This window comes from Lepisosteus platostomus, chromosome 21 (genome assembly GCF_059453375.1).
Source record: "Lepisosteus platostomus isolate fLepPlt1 chromosome 21, fLepPlt1.hap1, whole genome shotgun sequence".
Taxonomy (NCBI): domain Eukaryota; kingdom Metazoa; phylum Chordata; class Actinopteri; order Semionotiformes; family Lepisosteidae; genus Lepisosteus; species Lepisosteus platostomus.
Window position 1 is genome coordinate 3,915,566 of NC_142631.1, and position 16,935 is coordinate 3,932,500.

The following is a 16,935-nucleotide window of genomic DNA, read 5'->3' on the forward strand; positions in this document are numbered from 1 at the left end:
GGCCGCGGTGGAGAGAGAGGGGGGGGGGGAGAGAGAGGCAGCGGCGCGCGATGCTGGAACAAAAGGGGAGTGGGGAGGTGCCAACGGATGCCGGTTTGGGGCCCCAGCACGCCTCCGACGACTGCTCTCCCAGTCCCCCGCGCGTCAACCCAGCCTGGTTCACACATCTGCCATCGGCTTCCTCAGATCGCTAAGCCCCGTCTGTCTCGGCTTCCGATTTTTTTACCCAGCGATTTGGTTTCTGAACAACCCAGGAAGAATACAGGCTATGCATCTCGTTGCTGTTCCCATGCAGAATTCCATTTGGGAGAGCAATACGAGGAGCTCTTACTATAAGGAAGGAGTTGTAAACCGCAATGCTTAGCATAAGTAGAGACTGTCGTAGGGTCTACCAAGACAAAAAGGTCAGCATCTTACACGGCTCGGGTTTTAGAAGTTATTGAGGTACAGTTCGTGTTCGTGCTCGAGTTGACGGGCTTCATTGACGCATCCGGTCATCAGATCTGGTTTCAGTGCCGTTAATGGGCGATTGTTAAAAAAAAACTCTTCTTTGAAAACAAAAACGCACTGCCCTCTTGACGGCCTTTTCGGCTTTCCCCAGCACACTGTAGAGTTGCATCGAACGTGTGTGTCTGTGTGTGTGTGGTCGATTTCCTGTTTTGTTTTTGGCTGTGAAAAGAGCCAGCGAGTGGATTGTTGCTGATGGTCTCTGTCCCCGGAGTCCTGGCTTGATTTCCTTCCACTCCAGTGGCCTTGTGTTTTGCTTCCCGTCTTTTGTGTTTTGAAATCGATTTCTCCCTCTGATTTAAGATGCTACGTTGGCATTAACTGTGTGGTGGCGGTGGTTCTAAAGATAGTAGTCTGGAGCGAAATCAATGTCTACTGCCTGTTTGCATGCCAAAGGAATTCTCAGTGCCGAACTTGGTCTAGAAGATCTCTTCCCAGAGCTGCAGCTCTGCAAAATATTGCGTTGTTGCCCGAGTGCAGGTTTGTAGGCAGAAGGAGGTGCTTTATGACTTCTTAATATTGCTCTTCGGGAGGAACGAAAAAAGAAAGCATGGCATTAAATTGGAATAACAAGTGATGAAAAGTAATATTAAAAATTGGAGTTCTTCTTATGTTCCCATTTCGGCGTGAGCATGTGGGGGTTTTCTTCAGGTGTGCCGACAGCAGATATAATTTCAGCGACGGGCAGAGCGATTTCCAGCCTAAAAATCCCCCGTTTATCATATTTTATCATATCGGCGGGGCTGCAAGTGTCAGAAAATGTATCGAGGCAGCATTCCCCCCCAGCCGACGCCAACGTTAACAAGGTGCCCTGGAGGACTGGAAGTGCAGGGCAGGGCTGCTGAGGTGAGCCCAACACCAGTGCCCGCGGGCTCACTGGTCTGGAAGGGACTATGGCAAGCAACCCAGCAGGCAACGGCGAAAACAAGGTCGACTTGCAACCTCGTTTCTAATTTGAAACCTCCCAGGGTGGTGCTCGAGTGTCTCTCGAGCCGTGATGTAGCAGTAAATTGAAGGACAGCCTGGCGGCTGCTTTTATCGGGAGGCTGGGAAGTTGCCTTTGTCTGCGATGCACTTATTGCTTTGTTCCTTTCAACAGTGGCGCGGCAGCGGCGGAGATCCTCATCTGTTGACTTTATGCGCCGTCGTCTGGCGGTGCGCGTCAAACAGATCAATGCCTGGTAGCTCCCCTCCGCCCGTCTTGAAGCTTTGAGGACTGCACAGTGTGTTTTTTTTTTTTGTTTTTTTGCAGCCCGCTGCTGTGCCGGTGAAATTTTTGATTTCCTCCTCACCGGTGGAGAAAGTGGTCTCGGGGAGCCTTCACGAGCAGGCTCTCCTGTTGGGGGGGGTGGGGTGGGAAGCGTGCGTTATTGACGGTTGTGCAGAGGGCTGGAATATTCGGGCAGGGTAACGCACGGGTTGGTCGACCTGTACGAACTGATCCGCTCTCAATTTTAAACAAACGTGCAATTCCCCTCTACAGCCTCTGGCATTTTAATTCGTCTTCAGCAGGCAAGGAGCAGACCAGTACCACCATTAAAGAAAAATGCCCACTCCTGATGTGGAATAGTGCTTGTAACATAAGGCACCTCCTGCAGATACAGCGGCTATCCCCACGCATAACATTGTGTTTTAACCTCGCCTGTGTGTGTGTGTGTGTACTGTATGGAAAGTCTAAACAGCCTTGTGAAGGCCTGTTGAAGACTCCACAACTCCTTGAATCTGTGGGCCTGTACCCAGCTGCCTGCAGAGGTTCAGGAGTTCATCACGCCCTGATGTTGATGTCATGGGGCAAACCTTCCCATCTAATCCCTCCCAGATTTCCACTGGATTCCGGTGAGGCAAAAGTGGAGGCTCTCCTATTGTGATTTGATTCACTTGCGGGGCAGGATTAGCTCATCGAATTAGCTGCTTAAACATGATGGGCATCATTGCTCTGTTTGGTAGGGCTCAGACAAGCGAGACGTAACGGGGATCTACAGTAGCTCGGCTGATGGTTGAAAATCCTTCTGAAATGTAATGATGTACTTATTTGGGCAGGCGGTGGCGCAGACTGAGTTATTACACTCATCTCGATTTACGGCTGGTATGGGGAGCATTTGTTACAGGGATTACTGAGCTCAGACGTGCGCATTTCCACAATGAACTGGTTTGAGGAACAGCTCAAGATATGTTGATGGCATTTGAATGAGATCTCTTTGTATAGAAATGTGTTGAGAGATTACACGCATTGTTTTTTAGGTCATTTAAGACTTAATTTTAGAGGCGGCGTGCCTTCACGAGACTGGAATAAGAGGACTAGACTATGTGTCATAAATGTTAAGCGTGGTGACCCTGCAGTTAATTATACCGTAGTAAATAAGCAGCGTCTTGGTATCATTGTGTTAATTTTGTACTGTTGGGCTGCACTGCCTCTAGATTTTAAAAATAACCTGTTAAGCTGCCTCGCACCCAGAGAGATGTATAGAAATTGAGATGATAATGAGGTCAGCGTAAGTTTAGAAGGCTGTTTGAATGTTGTACGTTTTTTGGGAAGTGTTGTGACAGCCAGTCCTTAAAAAAAAAAGAGTACGGTGTTTCCGAAACTTTTCATCTCTGCCTGGATGACAGTTGACCTTTAAATGACACCCCAGACTCACAATGACTGTTCTGTACTGTATTATTAATACTCCTTTGGAGAAATGCCTACATTGTTGCTGGTTTGTTGAAAAGCCCTCTTTTGTTGTAAGCAGGGGTATATGATCCCTGTCTTTGTTTGCAGGTAGACTTGAGTCCTTTTAAGTTCTCATGCTGTTTTTACCTACAATATGAGAAAGAAAACATCCTTTTCTGACCAAAGAATCGTGTTACAACAGCAACAAAAGACTCTAGATGTGCCAAGGATTCAGAAAGTAAAAAAAAAAGCATCATAGTCCTTTCTCCCCCCCAAAACCCACTTTCACAAGGCGCTGAGCTGCCGGGCGACTGTGTAGATATTTTTATTGCTTTACGTTGTAAGAACATGACCTTGTTTTTATTGTGCGTCGGAAAAACAAACAAGCTAAACTGGAAGAAAATGCAGACCTGCAGAAATAACTTTCTGTCCAATCGCGCACAATCTGGATAATTGGCCCATCTCTGGGACGTTGGACGAAGCCATATTTCTGTGTCCTTGGTGCTTTGTCTTGCCTGTCGAAGGTCATCGGCATCATTGAAAGGACTTTTGGGTGGGGGGGGGGAACGCAGACATTGTGTACTCGCAGCGTCTGTAGGTGCTGTGGAGGCTCGGTCTTTTCTCCAGCAGTATCAGGATCGCTCCTGGGGCATGTAAGCCCTCTAACTCGCTCTTCCCAGCCAGACTAACCACTCGCCAGAAAACTCCCTACTTCCCCTCTTCCTAGTACATCCCCCATAATGCAGCTGGGTGGCTCGCTCTTCTTTCTCTTTTGAGAAGCTCGTCCTGCCCCCTGCGTTTCACCCACTGCTGTCAGGCTCGGGTTCCGTTCGGCGAACAGGCCTGGTTTCAAGTCCTCAGCTGGAAAGTGAAGATCAGGTTTTCGGTGGAGACCCCGTTAGAAAAGACATTTAGATGAGGGACAGGTCGTTTCCTCGTCGTCTAATCCGAAGACGCAGCATAATTTTTTTTTCTCATCTTGTTCTGTCCTAGATTTATCGCCATTCGTTTCAATACAGCTAGTCCTCGACTTACGACGGTTAGGTTCCGGCAACCCCGTCGTAAGTCGAAAATTGCGCGCATGTGCGTGTATCGCAGTCCTACACGAACCATAGGGAAACGTAACGAATTAACACGCTACGTTGTGTAATACAGCGTTGTTATATTTTTTCACTAATTTGACCCCTTACTCATGGTAAATATACAAACATAGATATTATAAAATGAAATACGCTAAAAGTAATCGATAATGAAAAATGAATCAAAAAGTGCAGCTTTGCACTTAGTGTTAATGTAGTCAGCTGAATGCACACTGGGCCCGCGTGATTTTTTAATGAAGCTCCTAAATTAAATTGGATGAAGCCGAAGAGGAGGCTTGTGAGATTGTGGATCGTTGACATGGATCACCTTCAGGGGGTGAGTAGACGGGAGTGCTGGGCTTCTTCAAAAATCCGTCCAATTTAGACTGCATGGTTTGCCTTTTCTTTTCACTCTAAATCTCCCCGAAGCAAGCAAGTGCATCTTGGATCAATAAACCGTAACATGTCGCAGCACGGTGTCGCGCAGGCTGATGATGTCATCAGTGTTGGACGTTGCGACCAAACGCCGGGACACGAAAATAATATACAGTACTGTACAGTAATACGACTAAGGGGATGGTCATCGTAAGTGGGAGTGGTAGCAAGTCGCATATGTTGTAATTCGAGGACTACCTGCACACGCCCGAGTTAAGGCTGACTGTTAAGTAGCAGCAGTTTGAATTTAGTTACTAGTATGCAAGACGGGCGAAGAGTAATTTAATGTGGGCTCAGGTGGTCAGCAGTGTGTGTCTTCTCATAGGGGGCACCTATGTGCTGTACAGCGAAGAGCAGGAGTTGAGATTAGTCTTTTCTTTTTTGGCAGATCAATACACTCGTTCGTTCCCTTTCACTGGGTCCTTGGTGAAATATTCATGGAACAATTTGAATACAGCACCTTAAAGCTTGTAAGCCGATACTCAAATCACTGGCTCCCGAATCTACTTTCCGTTCAGTTTATTTATTTATGATTTCTTTCCTGGTGTGTCTCGAGTTTCTGTTGTATCGCGCCACGCCAACTTGTGAATTAAAATCCAGTTTCCATCCCAGAATAATGCCACTCTGTGGAGTGGCAGTTGAAGGAGCTGCCCTAATGCTTAAACATGACGTGCCTATCAATGAGATCTGTCGTGGAGCGCTCCCTGCCCTGGGCTTGTTGACGTTCACACCCCTGAATGCATGTGTTGGATTTCAATCGAACTTTAGCTCTAGTACATGAACGCCATGCATTCACATAATAGTCTCCGGTTATCATGCACAGAGCGTAACCTGCGTTCCAGATAGCACTGGGGAATATGTGTTCTCTGACATGAGGGGGTTTATAAATTCATTCCCGAGTTCAATAACAAAGTGGAGGTGTTGACGGGGAGGGCTTTTTGAGGTGGGGCCAGACACTGTGCAGAGTATGTACTGTATGAAGTGAAGCTGCAGTTCACACATTTTTGCTCGTTGAAAACCTGGTGTCTGCCTTTTTTAGTTTTGAATGACCGAGAACATTTTTCATTTTAAGCAGAATCAAAATGAAAGACCTTGTTAAGCGGTAGGCTACCGATTCTTCACTAAACACGCCCTCCTTGCTAGTTTGCCCACTTAAAGCACTGCGTGTATATCCGACTGAAGTTATAGAACAGTCTGATCTACACTATATTGATTTCTTCCTTAGATGCAGTAAACCATTATATTATTTCAAGTCAAATTAGGAAGAAAAAGATTTATTACTAATTCTTGTTTATTTGCATGTTGAGTGTAAAATGTTTTCTGTGTCCACGGTGTGCAGACGTGATCTGTCCCCCTGCCTTCTCTATGGGTTACCACTTCAGTGTACTAATGCACTTGTAACACAGCAAACCACAAACCAAAGGCTGTTGCTCCAGCAGCAGTATCTGTTGTGGTTGTTTACCACTGCCTGAAACGGCCGTTTGAGTGTGTGAGTCTGCAAACCATAATTAAGAAACGAGGCAGTTCAGTTTAATGAGCGTGTAATTTACGGCAGGATGCTGCGCGTGGTTTTCTGTGCGCGCAGCTCAGTTCGCACTGTTCAGCAGCTTTTCTCTCGGAGTCTTTGGATGATAACTGCCCTTAACATACGGATTGTTTTTAAAATGCAAGATCACGATCGGGACTTGGTTGAAGCTACAGCACTCGATGCTGTAGGTAAACAGTCCCTTGTACTGCATCAGTAAAGCATTGTGATTTTGACTACACACAATTCTGACAGTATGATGAATCTGTCCGAAGCAGTTGTGTGCTGTAGATTCCCAGGCCCTGGTGCTTTCTAACACGTAGAGGTTAGGCTGAGCTCTGCTTGAATCGCCAGATCTGCTTGACCTCTCCAGAAGTGATGCAGGGCTGAAGAGCAAGTTCTTTCTGCCCTGGTCAGTGTACAAACTGATCACCTCTTCCCTAATAGGAATTCTAGACATGGAAGGAAAAACACAATACCTTCATCCCCTGTAGGCACATCTTCTACAGTGGTGCGTGATCAGGGTGGTTTCATTTAGATCCAAACCAGTACATGTGAATCTGTGAGTCTTAACCGAGCTGGTGAAACGCAGGGTTGCCTCACTGTGGAAATGACTTATGCAGTAGTATTAAAAATTCATAAATTGTTTGCAGAGTTGTTTTTTTTTTTTCGCTGACTTTCATCGTTTGTTTTTTCCTTCTGTTCCTTTCCCCCTTTCATAACACAGCATGTCGCCAGCCCCTTAGGAACATTACAACACCAGGCCTTAATAAAGGTTTTGTGCACAGCAGAAGAGAATTTACAGATTGCAAAAATGAGCCTTTTCTGTGCTTGAGGAGAATCATGATTTCTTTAGTAGTTTTTTTTTAAGGTATTGTAATTTAAGTTTTGCAGTCAGCCCTGTATTGCATTGAGCGTTGCATGTAACACACATTACAGTCAGATTGTCTCATAAGAATAATGTATTGTTTTTGCTGCTTTTTAAAATCAGAACCCCGGTCGATCATACATTTTCCTTTAAACTCAATTGCTGCAAAACGAATTAAAGGGGGCTGTTTCTGGGAAAGTCTGCTTTTAAGTGTCTGGATTGTTCTCAGATTCAGACAATTGCTGGAAGCTTCCCCAGGTATGGAGCAGTACTGAGTTTCACTTTATCCTATCCAAATGCAGTTTGGCAGAAGAGAAAACCTCCTCACAACTCGCAAGGTTACGTGAGGAGGTTGTGAACTCGGCATGCAATACACAAGGGAAAAGAGATTTCAGTTAGGATAATGTCGATGTCTGAATGTCCGAAATCTTAGCATTTCTCCTTCATTTCAGTCACATTTTACAGTTTTGCTGTAGGAAAGTGCAAGACCTAATTTCGTTTAGTACTGCTTAAATATTTATTAAACGGCACCATCAAGTGTGTGATACTGTATCGTGATTTTGTGTGACCTTCTGTGGTGAGCCATAGTCTTCCTGTTGGCGCTGAGCTCCTAAAGCCAGGGCTGCTCAGAGGCAGTAGGCTGACAATTGTCTGGCCTGCGTGCCAGTGAAAAAACATCGGTCTTTGAAGGTATCACAAATAATTCAGCGGCACCAGCTAAAATTCGGGGAATCTACTTTCTTGATTTTACAAAGAGAATCGGCACAACTTAATTGGTCCTACAAGTATTTTGAAGCGTCCCAGCCCTTACGCGTTCAATTATTTATGCACTAAAATGCTTGCGTGGGGGTTTTTGTTCTTGTTTGATCAACGCTGAAGTGTTGCATTTGTGTCACTCAGTGTAACACTTTTAGAGTTTGGGTATAAAAGTATAGATGGATGCAATGCGAAGTGGTCTGGTGGTGTTTGCATTTGTAGCCAGCAGCCATATCACCCCGCAACTCACAACTGGCAGCCCCACTGGAGCTCAGCAGATGTGAGCCTGGTCAGTACCTGGATGGGAGACCTCCTGGGAAAAACTAAGGTTGCTGCTGGAAGTGGTGTTAGTGGGGCCAGCAGGGGGCGCTCATTCTGCGGTCTGTGTGGGTCCTAATGCCCCAATGTAGTGATGGGGACACTCTACTGTAAACAGGCGCCGTCCTACGGATGAGACTTAAAACCGAGGTCCTGACTCTCTGTGGTCATTAAAATCCCAGGGCGTTTCTCGAGAAGAGTAGGGGTGTAACCCCGGTGTCCTGGCCAAATTTCCCATTGGCCCTTACCAATCATGGCCTCCTAATAATCCCCATCTCTGAACTGGCTTCATTTCTCTGCTCTCCTCCCCACTGATGGCTGATGTGTGGTGAGCGTTCTGGCGCACTATGGCTGCCGTCGCATCATCCAGGTGGGGCTGCACACTGGTGGTGGTGGAGGGGATCCCCATTACCTGTAAAGCGCTTTGAGTGGAGTGTCAAGAAAAGCGCTATATAAGAGTAAGCAATTATTATTATTATTGCCTGCATGAGCAGTTTATTCATTACTGTAGCTATAGAAATATGTTACTATCCAAATTTGATGCCACATAAACAAATCTGTCCAAATCATACTTTTTTCTAAATATACAATGTTTAAAATAATTCACACTATGGTAGCCAGTATGTCTCTCATATTGCCTTGGGTATGGAGCAGTGTTCCTGAAGTGAAGAACAGGTTCAGACAGTTCTCAGTAGGGATTTTTAATCATTTAACCATTCCATCGTGCAAAACATCCCCTGTCATTCAAATTATGGGACGTGTGAACTTTCTTTGGTTTCAGATTGGTATCTTTTGTACCTGTTTTATAACATTAGAACATGTTATAAGTATGTTTTATACCATCTGGCTGGAAGATCAATGTGATGAAAAATGTGGTTTTCCTATTTGTTATTGTAGATCTGATCTGTTCCAGCTTATGTTGTTGTTGTTGTTGTTGTTGTGATGCACAGTATATTTTTATGTGTTCTGTCGACTTAATGTCCTCAGTGTGTTTTTTTTAATTAACCTTCAGTTGGATAAATAAAACTACATCATATTTCCTCTTTCCTGTAATTTAGCCTTGAACACAAATCAGTACTGACAATAACACCAAACGTTGAAGGGCAAGTGAGGACTGATCAGATCTCCAAAGTAAGATACCTGTAAGAGGCTCTACAGTTCAAGTCTTTTTGCATTCTGATTTTATCTTAAATATAGATCTGGTAAATCAGGTATAATGTGAGATTTGAGAAAATGTCAGCCACAATTGAGTTGCAGTGCTTTCAAAAAATGTTTGCAGGTTTGGAAGGAAGGGAACTTGTGTGTTTTTAAAGCTAAATGCTGTGCGTTTACAAACACATATTTGTGTCACGTTGGTGTATGTCGCAAATGGTGTAGGCACTGTAGCCTGCTGTATGTGAAAATATGCAAATTGTGTTTGAAAACCAAATGGATTATTACTTTGCTTCACTACAGTTTGGAATTCTACAGATGTGAAGAGAAAACGCAAAAACTGGTTAATGTTAGTGTCATGATGGTGACATGAAACAATGTGGGATGTCACCAATAAATCCAGGTCTTCCAGATTGACCTCTGAGTTAATGGAGTTAATGATCCTTTTTGATTGAGCATAACACCTGAGATGTAAGCCTGCGTCAGGAAATATCATCATCTTTGCCAGACATCCGTAGAAGGTAAACCTTCTGTAATGAATGAAATCATTATTGCTGAACGCCGATCAGCTGTATAGCCCTGTTAAAATGCAAAAAAAAAAGTCCAAAGACATTTCCTGCAAATCATATGCATTGCTAATTTAAGCGATAACAGATGGTATTGCAAGGTCTTTTAAAACTGCTGTGCAAGGTTGATGTTGTATACGAGAGGAAGGCTGCAAGTATCAATTTTGCATGCAAATTTCCTCATGTGCTGCAATAAACCCGTCTTTTTCTCACTGGTCTGAAGTTAACTGCATTTGTTATGTAAATCGCAAGTGGTCGCTTGGCATGCAGCTGTATTTTATAAAGTTTTATAATATCCAATTAAAGTAAAAGCGCAGAGACACAGGAGCCTTTTTTTCCAGTGTTTAGATTTTTACATGTTCCTTTTTGTACCCAAAGGTCGTTAATTGCTCCACCTCTGTGGAGAAACAGTGCCTTACTAAAACGCTGTTCAATAGCTAGTTCTGTTGAGTGCTCCTAAGGTCCACTGAAGGTTTCAGCATGCATTGGAATTAATTTGTTGTTCTCATTCAAAAGGTAAAGAATGATATGAACAAACCCTTTTGTAAGTCCAGTTTAGAATCAAGAGGTTGCATCTGAACTGATTTTGTTGGGTGGAACTGGGGTCTTCTTGAATACTGCGTTTTTAGAAGTATGTAGGTGTGCATACTTAAACACACACAGATGCACATTATTAATCATGTTTCACGACTATGGTGAATTCAAATGATTTTGGCTTCCTCGGGCTGGGCACAAGGCTGGATGCTGGTGGTCCTTTCCAGAGAGAGCACTGGAAGCATGGTGCAGTTCACACAGTAATGTGAGGCACTTAAGCCTGCATGCAGTCCAGTATGCAGAGAGCTCTCACTCATCACTGATCTGGGTCTTTGGGGTCTGGATGCTCTGAGCAGCGCTCGCAAAGCAAGGAGAATAGGCTCGGTTTTATAAAGTGGAAAATGTCACAAATACGAAGGCTCAAGCAGCTTGTTTCAGCCCTTTGGGCACTGAAGCTTGGTGTGCAAAATAAAACAAAAACGGCATGGTGCCAACAGTTCAGTGTGTTCAACTGTCTGAAAGAGATCTTGGTGATACTGCACTAGGAAGAGGAAGTGTCATTATCAATGGTTACTGTGTGTTTTTTGTAAACGGATATTAAACTGCAGTGTAATAAGACTGTGATGTGATGTTCCTGTACCCATTCCTATTTACCTGTTCATCTGAACATCACTTCGGGGGAAAAATACAGCTTAGTCCATCGATTGCAGCCATTATCTTGAGAGAGGGTGTGGATGATGTCGTACATGAAGCACAATTATCAACACCTTGATTAGGGAGTGTGAATTATCACAGCTGGCTCTGGGGGCTTGGTCAGGGGGTTAATAACATGACATGGTGTGACCTCTTCCCCACGTGTCTCTTCTCTGTAGCATGTTACATGTTATTTATGTTATTGCTATTGTGTTACTGTCTATTGTCTTATCTTCTGTCCTATTTATATACTGCACCTGAGTGACTAATGAGAAACACTTTTCATTATACTATGCACCTGTGTAAGTTTAATGACAATAAAGTTGAATGTATCTTAAGCCTTTGTGTGTTTGCTTAAATCTTGGTTGCCCCAGTGCAAAGTGAGTCCTTTCACACATTCTTCCACTGTGTCACCTGTGTTTTTTTTTTAATAGGCTGCTTCTGTAAAATTGTATGTAGCAATTGGAGAAGCAAGATGAGCCAGATGGGTTTATCTTGTTTTTAATCTTTCTGTTGTTTTGTGATGGGCTCTTGCTCCGCCGGTGGATTCAGTTTCTTTTTCTTCTCTGCAGTCTCGGAGAGCTGAGTGGCTTGGCGATTCGGTCCCTACCGGAGAAGCTTCCAAGCAGGTGTCTGCAGTCAAGGTAGGAGCCGGCGGCTTTGTCCTCTGTTGAAAGAGGCGGTGAACTACACCAAGAATGCAGAAAGGATGGGAAAAAGCTATTTTGAATCATGCGAGATTGCAATACTGCAGTACTTTCCAAGATGCGGTCCTGTGTGTTAATACTTTTTGTGTAGTCACATCATGTCATCCATTCTTGAAGAATACAATATCTTTACAGTGCGAAGCCTGATTGTGTTCTCCTTCGAAACTCACTTTGCTTGGTCCTCGTGTTCTGAGAACTGTTGATGGCTTGTTGAACTTAGTTCAGACCTGGTACAGGTATTGTGGACAAACAGAGTCACGTCTTAGGTGCCATATCGGAGTCGTGTAAAGGGTTGCAATATGGGGAACTCAAGAGAGAATTCTGTGGGAACACAGGATGAGAAGCCTTTTTTTTTTTGCACAACATAATGTGAATTTCGTGTGTCATTGAGTTGTTTGTTAAATAGAAGGCCTTTGAACAGAAGACCCCCAGCATGCGTGGAGGTCCCCTGAGGAAAAAGATGTGCTTGTCTAATGATGGCTGTCAATATGGGTCATTAGTACAGTTTGTTCTTGTTTCTTTGGGGAATGGTTTATCTACAGGCCTGCCTAATAATAGGAAGCTGCTCATTTCGGGCAGGGGTCACGGCACCTGGGAGCCTATCTTGGAAGCTTGGCTCAAACAGTGGGGTGATGTCATGGACTGGACACTGTAAAGGAGTAGTAGAGCAGGGTAAAGCTATTGGGGAGTTGCCTTATTCTGTCAGAGACCTTACTATGCAGAGGGAGAGAAGCAATAATGAAACTGTCCCATGTGTACACGCCTACAGAGGGACGACTTCGAGATACCAAATAATGTAGTCGGCATGCAGGCCAGAAGACCAAATCTTAAAATTAAGTTTTTATTCTTAACTAGGTCAGTGCCTCAGAAAACCCCCATAACATTTGCTTTCATGCCGAGGTCGTTGTCAGTTATTTGCATTATGCAGCGATGAGAGCCTAATATTTCTGTGCCGAGAAATTTGACAAGGTGCGAGAGACTCATGAAGTTCTTAACGCAGAACGTCGGACCTCATTGCAAAGGCTGAAATGCATTTCGCTGCCCCTGCTCCCAGATATTGATCTGTGCTATGAGATCTTGCGTTTATTGGTGCACAGCTTGTCAATTGTATTTAAAGCGAACACAGTAATACTAATGTGATGACATCGCAGCTGCCTACATCTAGGAGCTCTGATGCATTTCATTGATTATCTGCTGAAGAGGACCGAGCACAAATGCAGACTCTAGCGATATTACCATAGCCTTTCCACTAATTACGGGAAAGACACAGTTTTGTACTTCTAATAGCTTCTAGGAACAACAAGGAGAAAAATCACTGTACTAATACATTCAGCTTTGTAGCACTTCCATTAATGTATTATCAAATTCCTTAATCCTTCATAAAAGGGTTTTACTTTTTAAGCTGATGTTTCATAACAGAAACAGCTGTGTTGCTCACGTAGAATGTGACTGCACAAGAAGACGTCAAAATATTGTGATCTCCTGACAGTTGTGCTTGAGTCTCTAAACAACCAAGTTCACTATAGCACTGTCTGGGATCATCGGAGTATTTGCACAAACAGCAGCTAATGCTCTGTGCTTACTCTGTGCTGTTGCACATGAATGCTATATTATGTGCATATGAATGGTAGTCTCTGTAAACAAGCAGTCGTACAAACACATAGCACTTCTGTAGGCATGCCATAAGCCAAAACCTTTTCTTTTTCCTGTATTTATTAAAGGGGAACCACAGCACTATTTTTATATTTCTGGGTTTAAAAGAACCAGCATTGATGAGTGCGTTTCAAACCCCAATAAAAGTAAAAGGTACACAGTAACTTGTAAAACCTTCACTTTACATCGCAAAATAGGAAAAAAAAGTTTCCACGTATGTGTAGCTCCATGTTCTGCGATTCAGAATGAGGCAGCAAAACATTAGATGAGGCAAAGCAGCTCGTGAATACATCTCTTTTAACCCAATAGAAATATTGCTCTCGACAGTTTTGCCTACAAATACAACTTGTTAACTCTGCTTGCAGATCATGTTTCTGCAGTGAAATGTCTGCTTCACAACCTGTACTTATTCGTAGGTACATCTTATTACATTAATTATTGCAGTGACTAGTGAGCAGGAAGGGCAGCTTCATGTCACAATTCCTCAAAACAACAACATGGCAATATACAGTGCTTTCACTAAGTAAAAATGCTGTGCTTTATTCAAAATTTGTAAAAATGTTCTATACGTCAATAAATGTATTTTGTTACTGAGAATTAATAACTGGTCTAAGAAATTGGGACTGCAATTTACAGAGCAGGAGTGGGATTGTAAAGAGGGATAGGTGTTGCGTAGTACTGCAGACGATGTCAGGGCTGAATCTACTAAGCTGTGAGCTACTGTAATTTCTGTGCAAATAGTGCTGAAAATGATTGAGTGGAATGTGCCTGGAGAAGAGCACTCATACAGAAAGGGAGAGGGTTTAGGCAAAAGGGTTTAGGAGTAACACAAAGCATCTTGTGTTAGTCCAGAGGAGGAGATGTTTCCTCTTCTACAGTACCACAGAGTTACTCACACTGCGCGTGAGTGACCACAGTACCGTTTTCTAATTTTATTCAAGTAAAGCTGCTGATTTTCCGTTGGTGTGTGTGTTTTCTCCCAAGTGGAAAAACTATTGGCTACAAAACCAGGAAGTATCAGTAGAATAGGGAGTGTATTCTGGGGATCTGGGCAGTGCATGTTATTAGCCTAATCACTTCAGCTCTGAGATCTCCTTTCTTTTGTAGCTAAAAAGTAAATTAACAAAATTAACACATCCAGCACTCTGTGTTCTAGGAAACGCGTTTCCAGCACAAATGTTGAATTGATATAGCCATTAATTATTTTAATGTCCTTTTAAAATTAAGAACACTATATCATCATCTTAATTTTTTATACTTACATGGCACTTTTCTGGATACTCTACTCAAAGCACTGTACAGCTAATGAGACTCCTTGAACTGCCACTAATGTGTAGCTGCCACCTGAATGATGGGTGAATGATGATGAAAAATGCACCATTGTGTACTGATCTCTGAAGAGCGTCAACATGGCTTTTCTTTTGATATTTTACCTTCATCCTTCTTTTGAACCACAGTGGACTGCTCTGTCCATCATTGGTTGAAACCTGTCTTAGTTTTTAGTCTGGTTTGGAAAACCCATTTCAGAGTTGTATTGACTTCTCTGTGTTTAGTCTTTTTAATAGATTTATGAGAACGGGGATTGCAAATGAGAGGAGTTAGCCCCTCTAGGCTGTTTGGTGCAGTAGTTAGTAAATAATTGATCTTAGGATCTCATCCAGCCATTTTTTTTTCCAAAAAAGGGTATCTGCTTTAACCACATGAGAGGTAGCTTGTATTCACATTACCTTTTGGTTGATCTAAGAGACTTAGTGATGTATTAACTTAATGTTCCCTGTGTAAAGCAGAAGATGGGCAAGCAGTTATTGTTGCCAGTTGACAGATATGAAATGGATATTATTGAATGTAGCACACGGCCATACTGAATATTTTTAAAGCAGTCTTCATAAGGCTTCTATTTGTGTATTTTGAGAAGCTGATAGTGTAATTCATGTCCTTCTCAAAGGGCCCACGATGCTTTGTATGGAAAACCGATTAGCTGTCATACAGACACTAGACCTAAATAAACAGATGTCTTGCCCTGCAATATACACCTGCGCTGTGCTGTGCATGGAACAGACAGAATCAGCATGAGGTTAACACTGGCACCTTGTAGGATATTAAAAAGGAACGCCATGCACATTTAAACTCGGCTGAATCTCTTCATTTTGGAACAGGGTGTCTAGAAACAAGTATTCTAAATTCTGAAACCTTGACAGATTGAACTTGATGGATTAATTCAACAACAATGAAACTAGTAGCAGAATGTAGAAGCAGAAATTCGAGAATACATTTAGGACTAAGAGCCTTCTTTACACAACAGGTGGTGTCTGAATGGAACTGCCCCTCCATGCAATTGGAAACCATTACCTCCAGTAACTGGTTTCACGAGATCCTTATGCCTATATGCTATTAGAAGCCAAACAAGTCCATTACCTTCCTCTTGATCATGTGTTTTGATATTTGGACGTTTGGACAATGTGGGCTGCCTAAGATGCTTTTCTGAAAGCAGAATAAGGATAGAAAGTGCTCACTGGGGTTCATCTCCATTTCCAGGGCATTGCAGAGTTTGGGGATTTGGGAAGCACGGAGATTAGCGAAATCACACGGCCACGAATCTAGGAAGCACAGATCTCTTATACTGTGTATACTGTAAATATGTTTGTTATGCTTTCTTGATGCTCACGAAGGAAAAGGTATATTAGAGAAAAATCATCCCTAAATTCAGAAATCTAGTCCCAGAGTTCCCACACCTGCCAGAATCACAACAGGTCTTAATCCTACTGGGAGAGGCAGGAGGGAACTCAGTTGAACTGGCAGCCCAGTATGTGATCTCCTGTCACAGCCTGAGGAACAGTGAGTCTGTCTCCCAATAATGCTCAATATGTTTACAGTATATGTAAATATTCTATGATATGTCTTTGTTGCAGATGTCTGTAGATTTTTTTGTTGTTGTTTTGTTCCATGTGAATTTTTATTTGCTTTGGCAACACTGATTATACCCATCAGCCATGCTAATAAAGCACCTTGTATGGAATTGAAAAATATGTCTCAGTTCTGTGGCACCCCCCCGAGAGTGCTCACAATCACTCGAACTTGTGATGAGGGAAGAAACGTGCTGGGATTGAGCTGTGCAGTTCACTAGTTTTCACCAGGGCTGGTCAGAGGAAGGATCCAGGAGAGCTCTGCTCTTGAGGGGGGATTCCTAATTTGTCTAGTGACATTTCAGAACTGTATTTGCATTGATGGATTTGACTTGGAATACTTATGACTAATCCTTAAATGTTTTGATCCGTTTTTTTTTCTGCATTATATTTAACTGTCATACTACCTGAAAACCTGAAGTGTGTTAATTGCAGGATGTCTTGGCAGAGAAGAACTTCAAGTCATCTTGATTTCCTGACACATCCTTAGTGTGAAATTGGGAAATAACAGTGCAGTTAAGATACTCTGAACTTGGAGCGAAGTAGAAAAAGAACGTCAATTAAATGCTGCTCACCATGAGAAATG

General features: G+C 43.1%; 1 protein-coding gene across 8 annotated transcripts in view; it reads left to right on the forward strand.

Moving 5' to 3' along the window:
- The window catches only part of strbp (spermatid perinuclear RNA binding protein), a 126,340-nt gene that overhangs the window by 28,375 nt on the left and 81,030 nt on the right, over positions 1-16,935 (forward strand). For 7 of the 8 annotated variants that reach the window (XR_015928946.1, XR_015928947.1, XM_088615300.1 and 4 more), the window contains one exon: positions 11,659-11,730. The exons of the other annotated variant lie outside the window; for it this stretch is intronic. Coding sequence is in view for 4 of the 7 variants with exons in the window: in XM_088615300.1 (XP_088471426.1) it covers positions 11,659-11,730 (72 nt within the window). In the remaining 3 variants the exon portion in view is untranslated. The remainder of the gene's footprint in view (positions 1-11,658; positions 11,731-16,935) is intronic. 8 annotated transcript variants of the gene reach the window in all.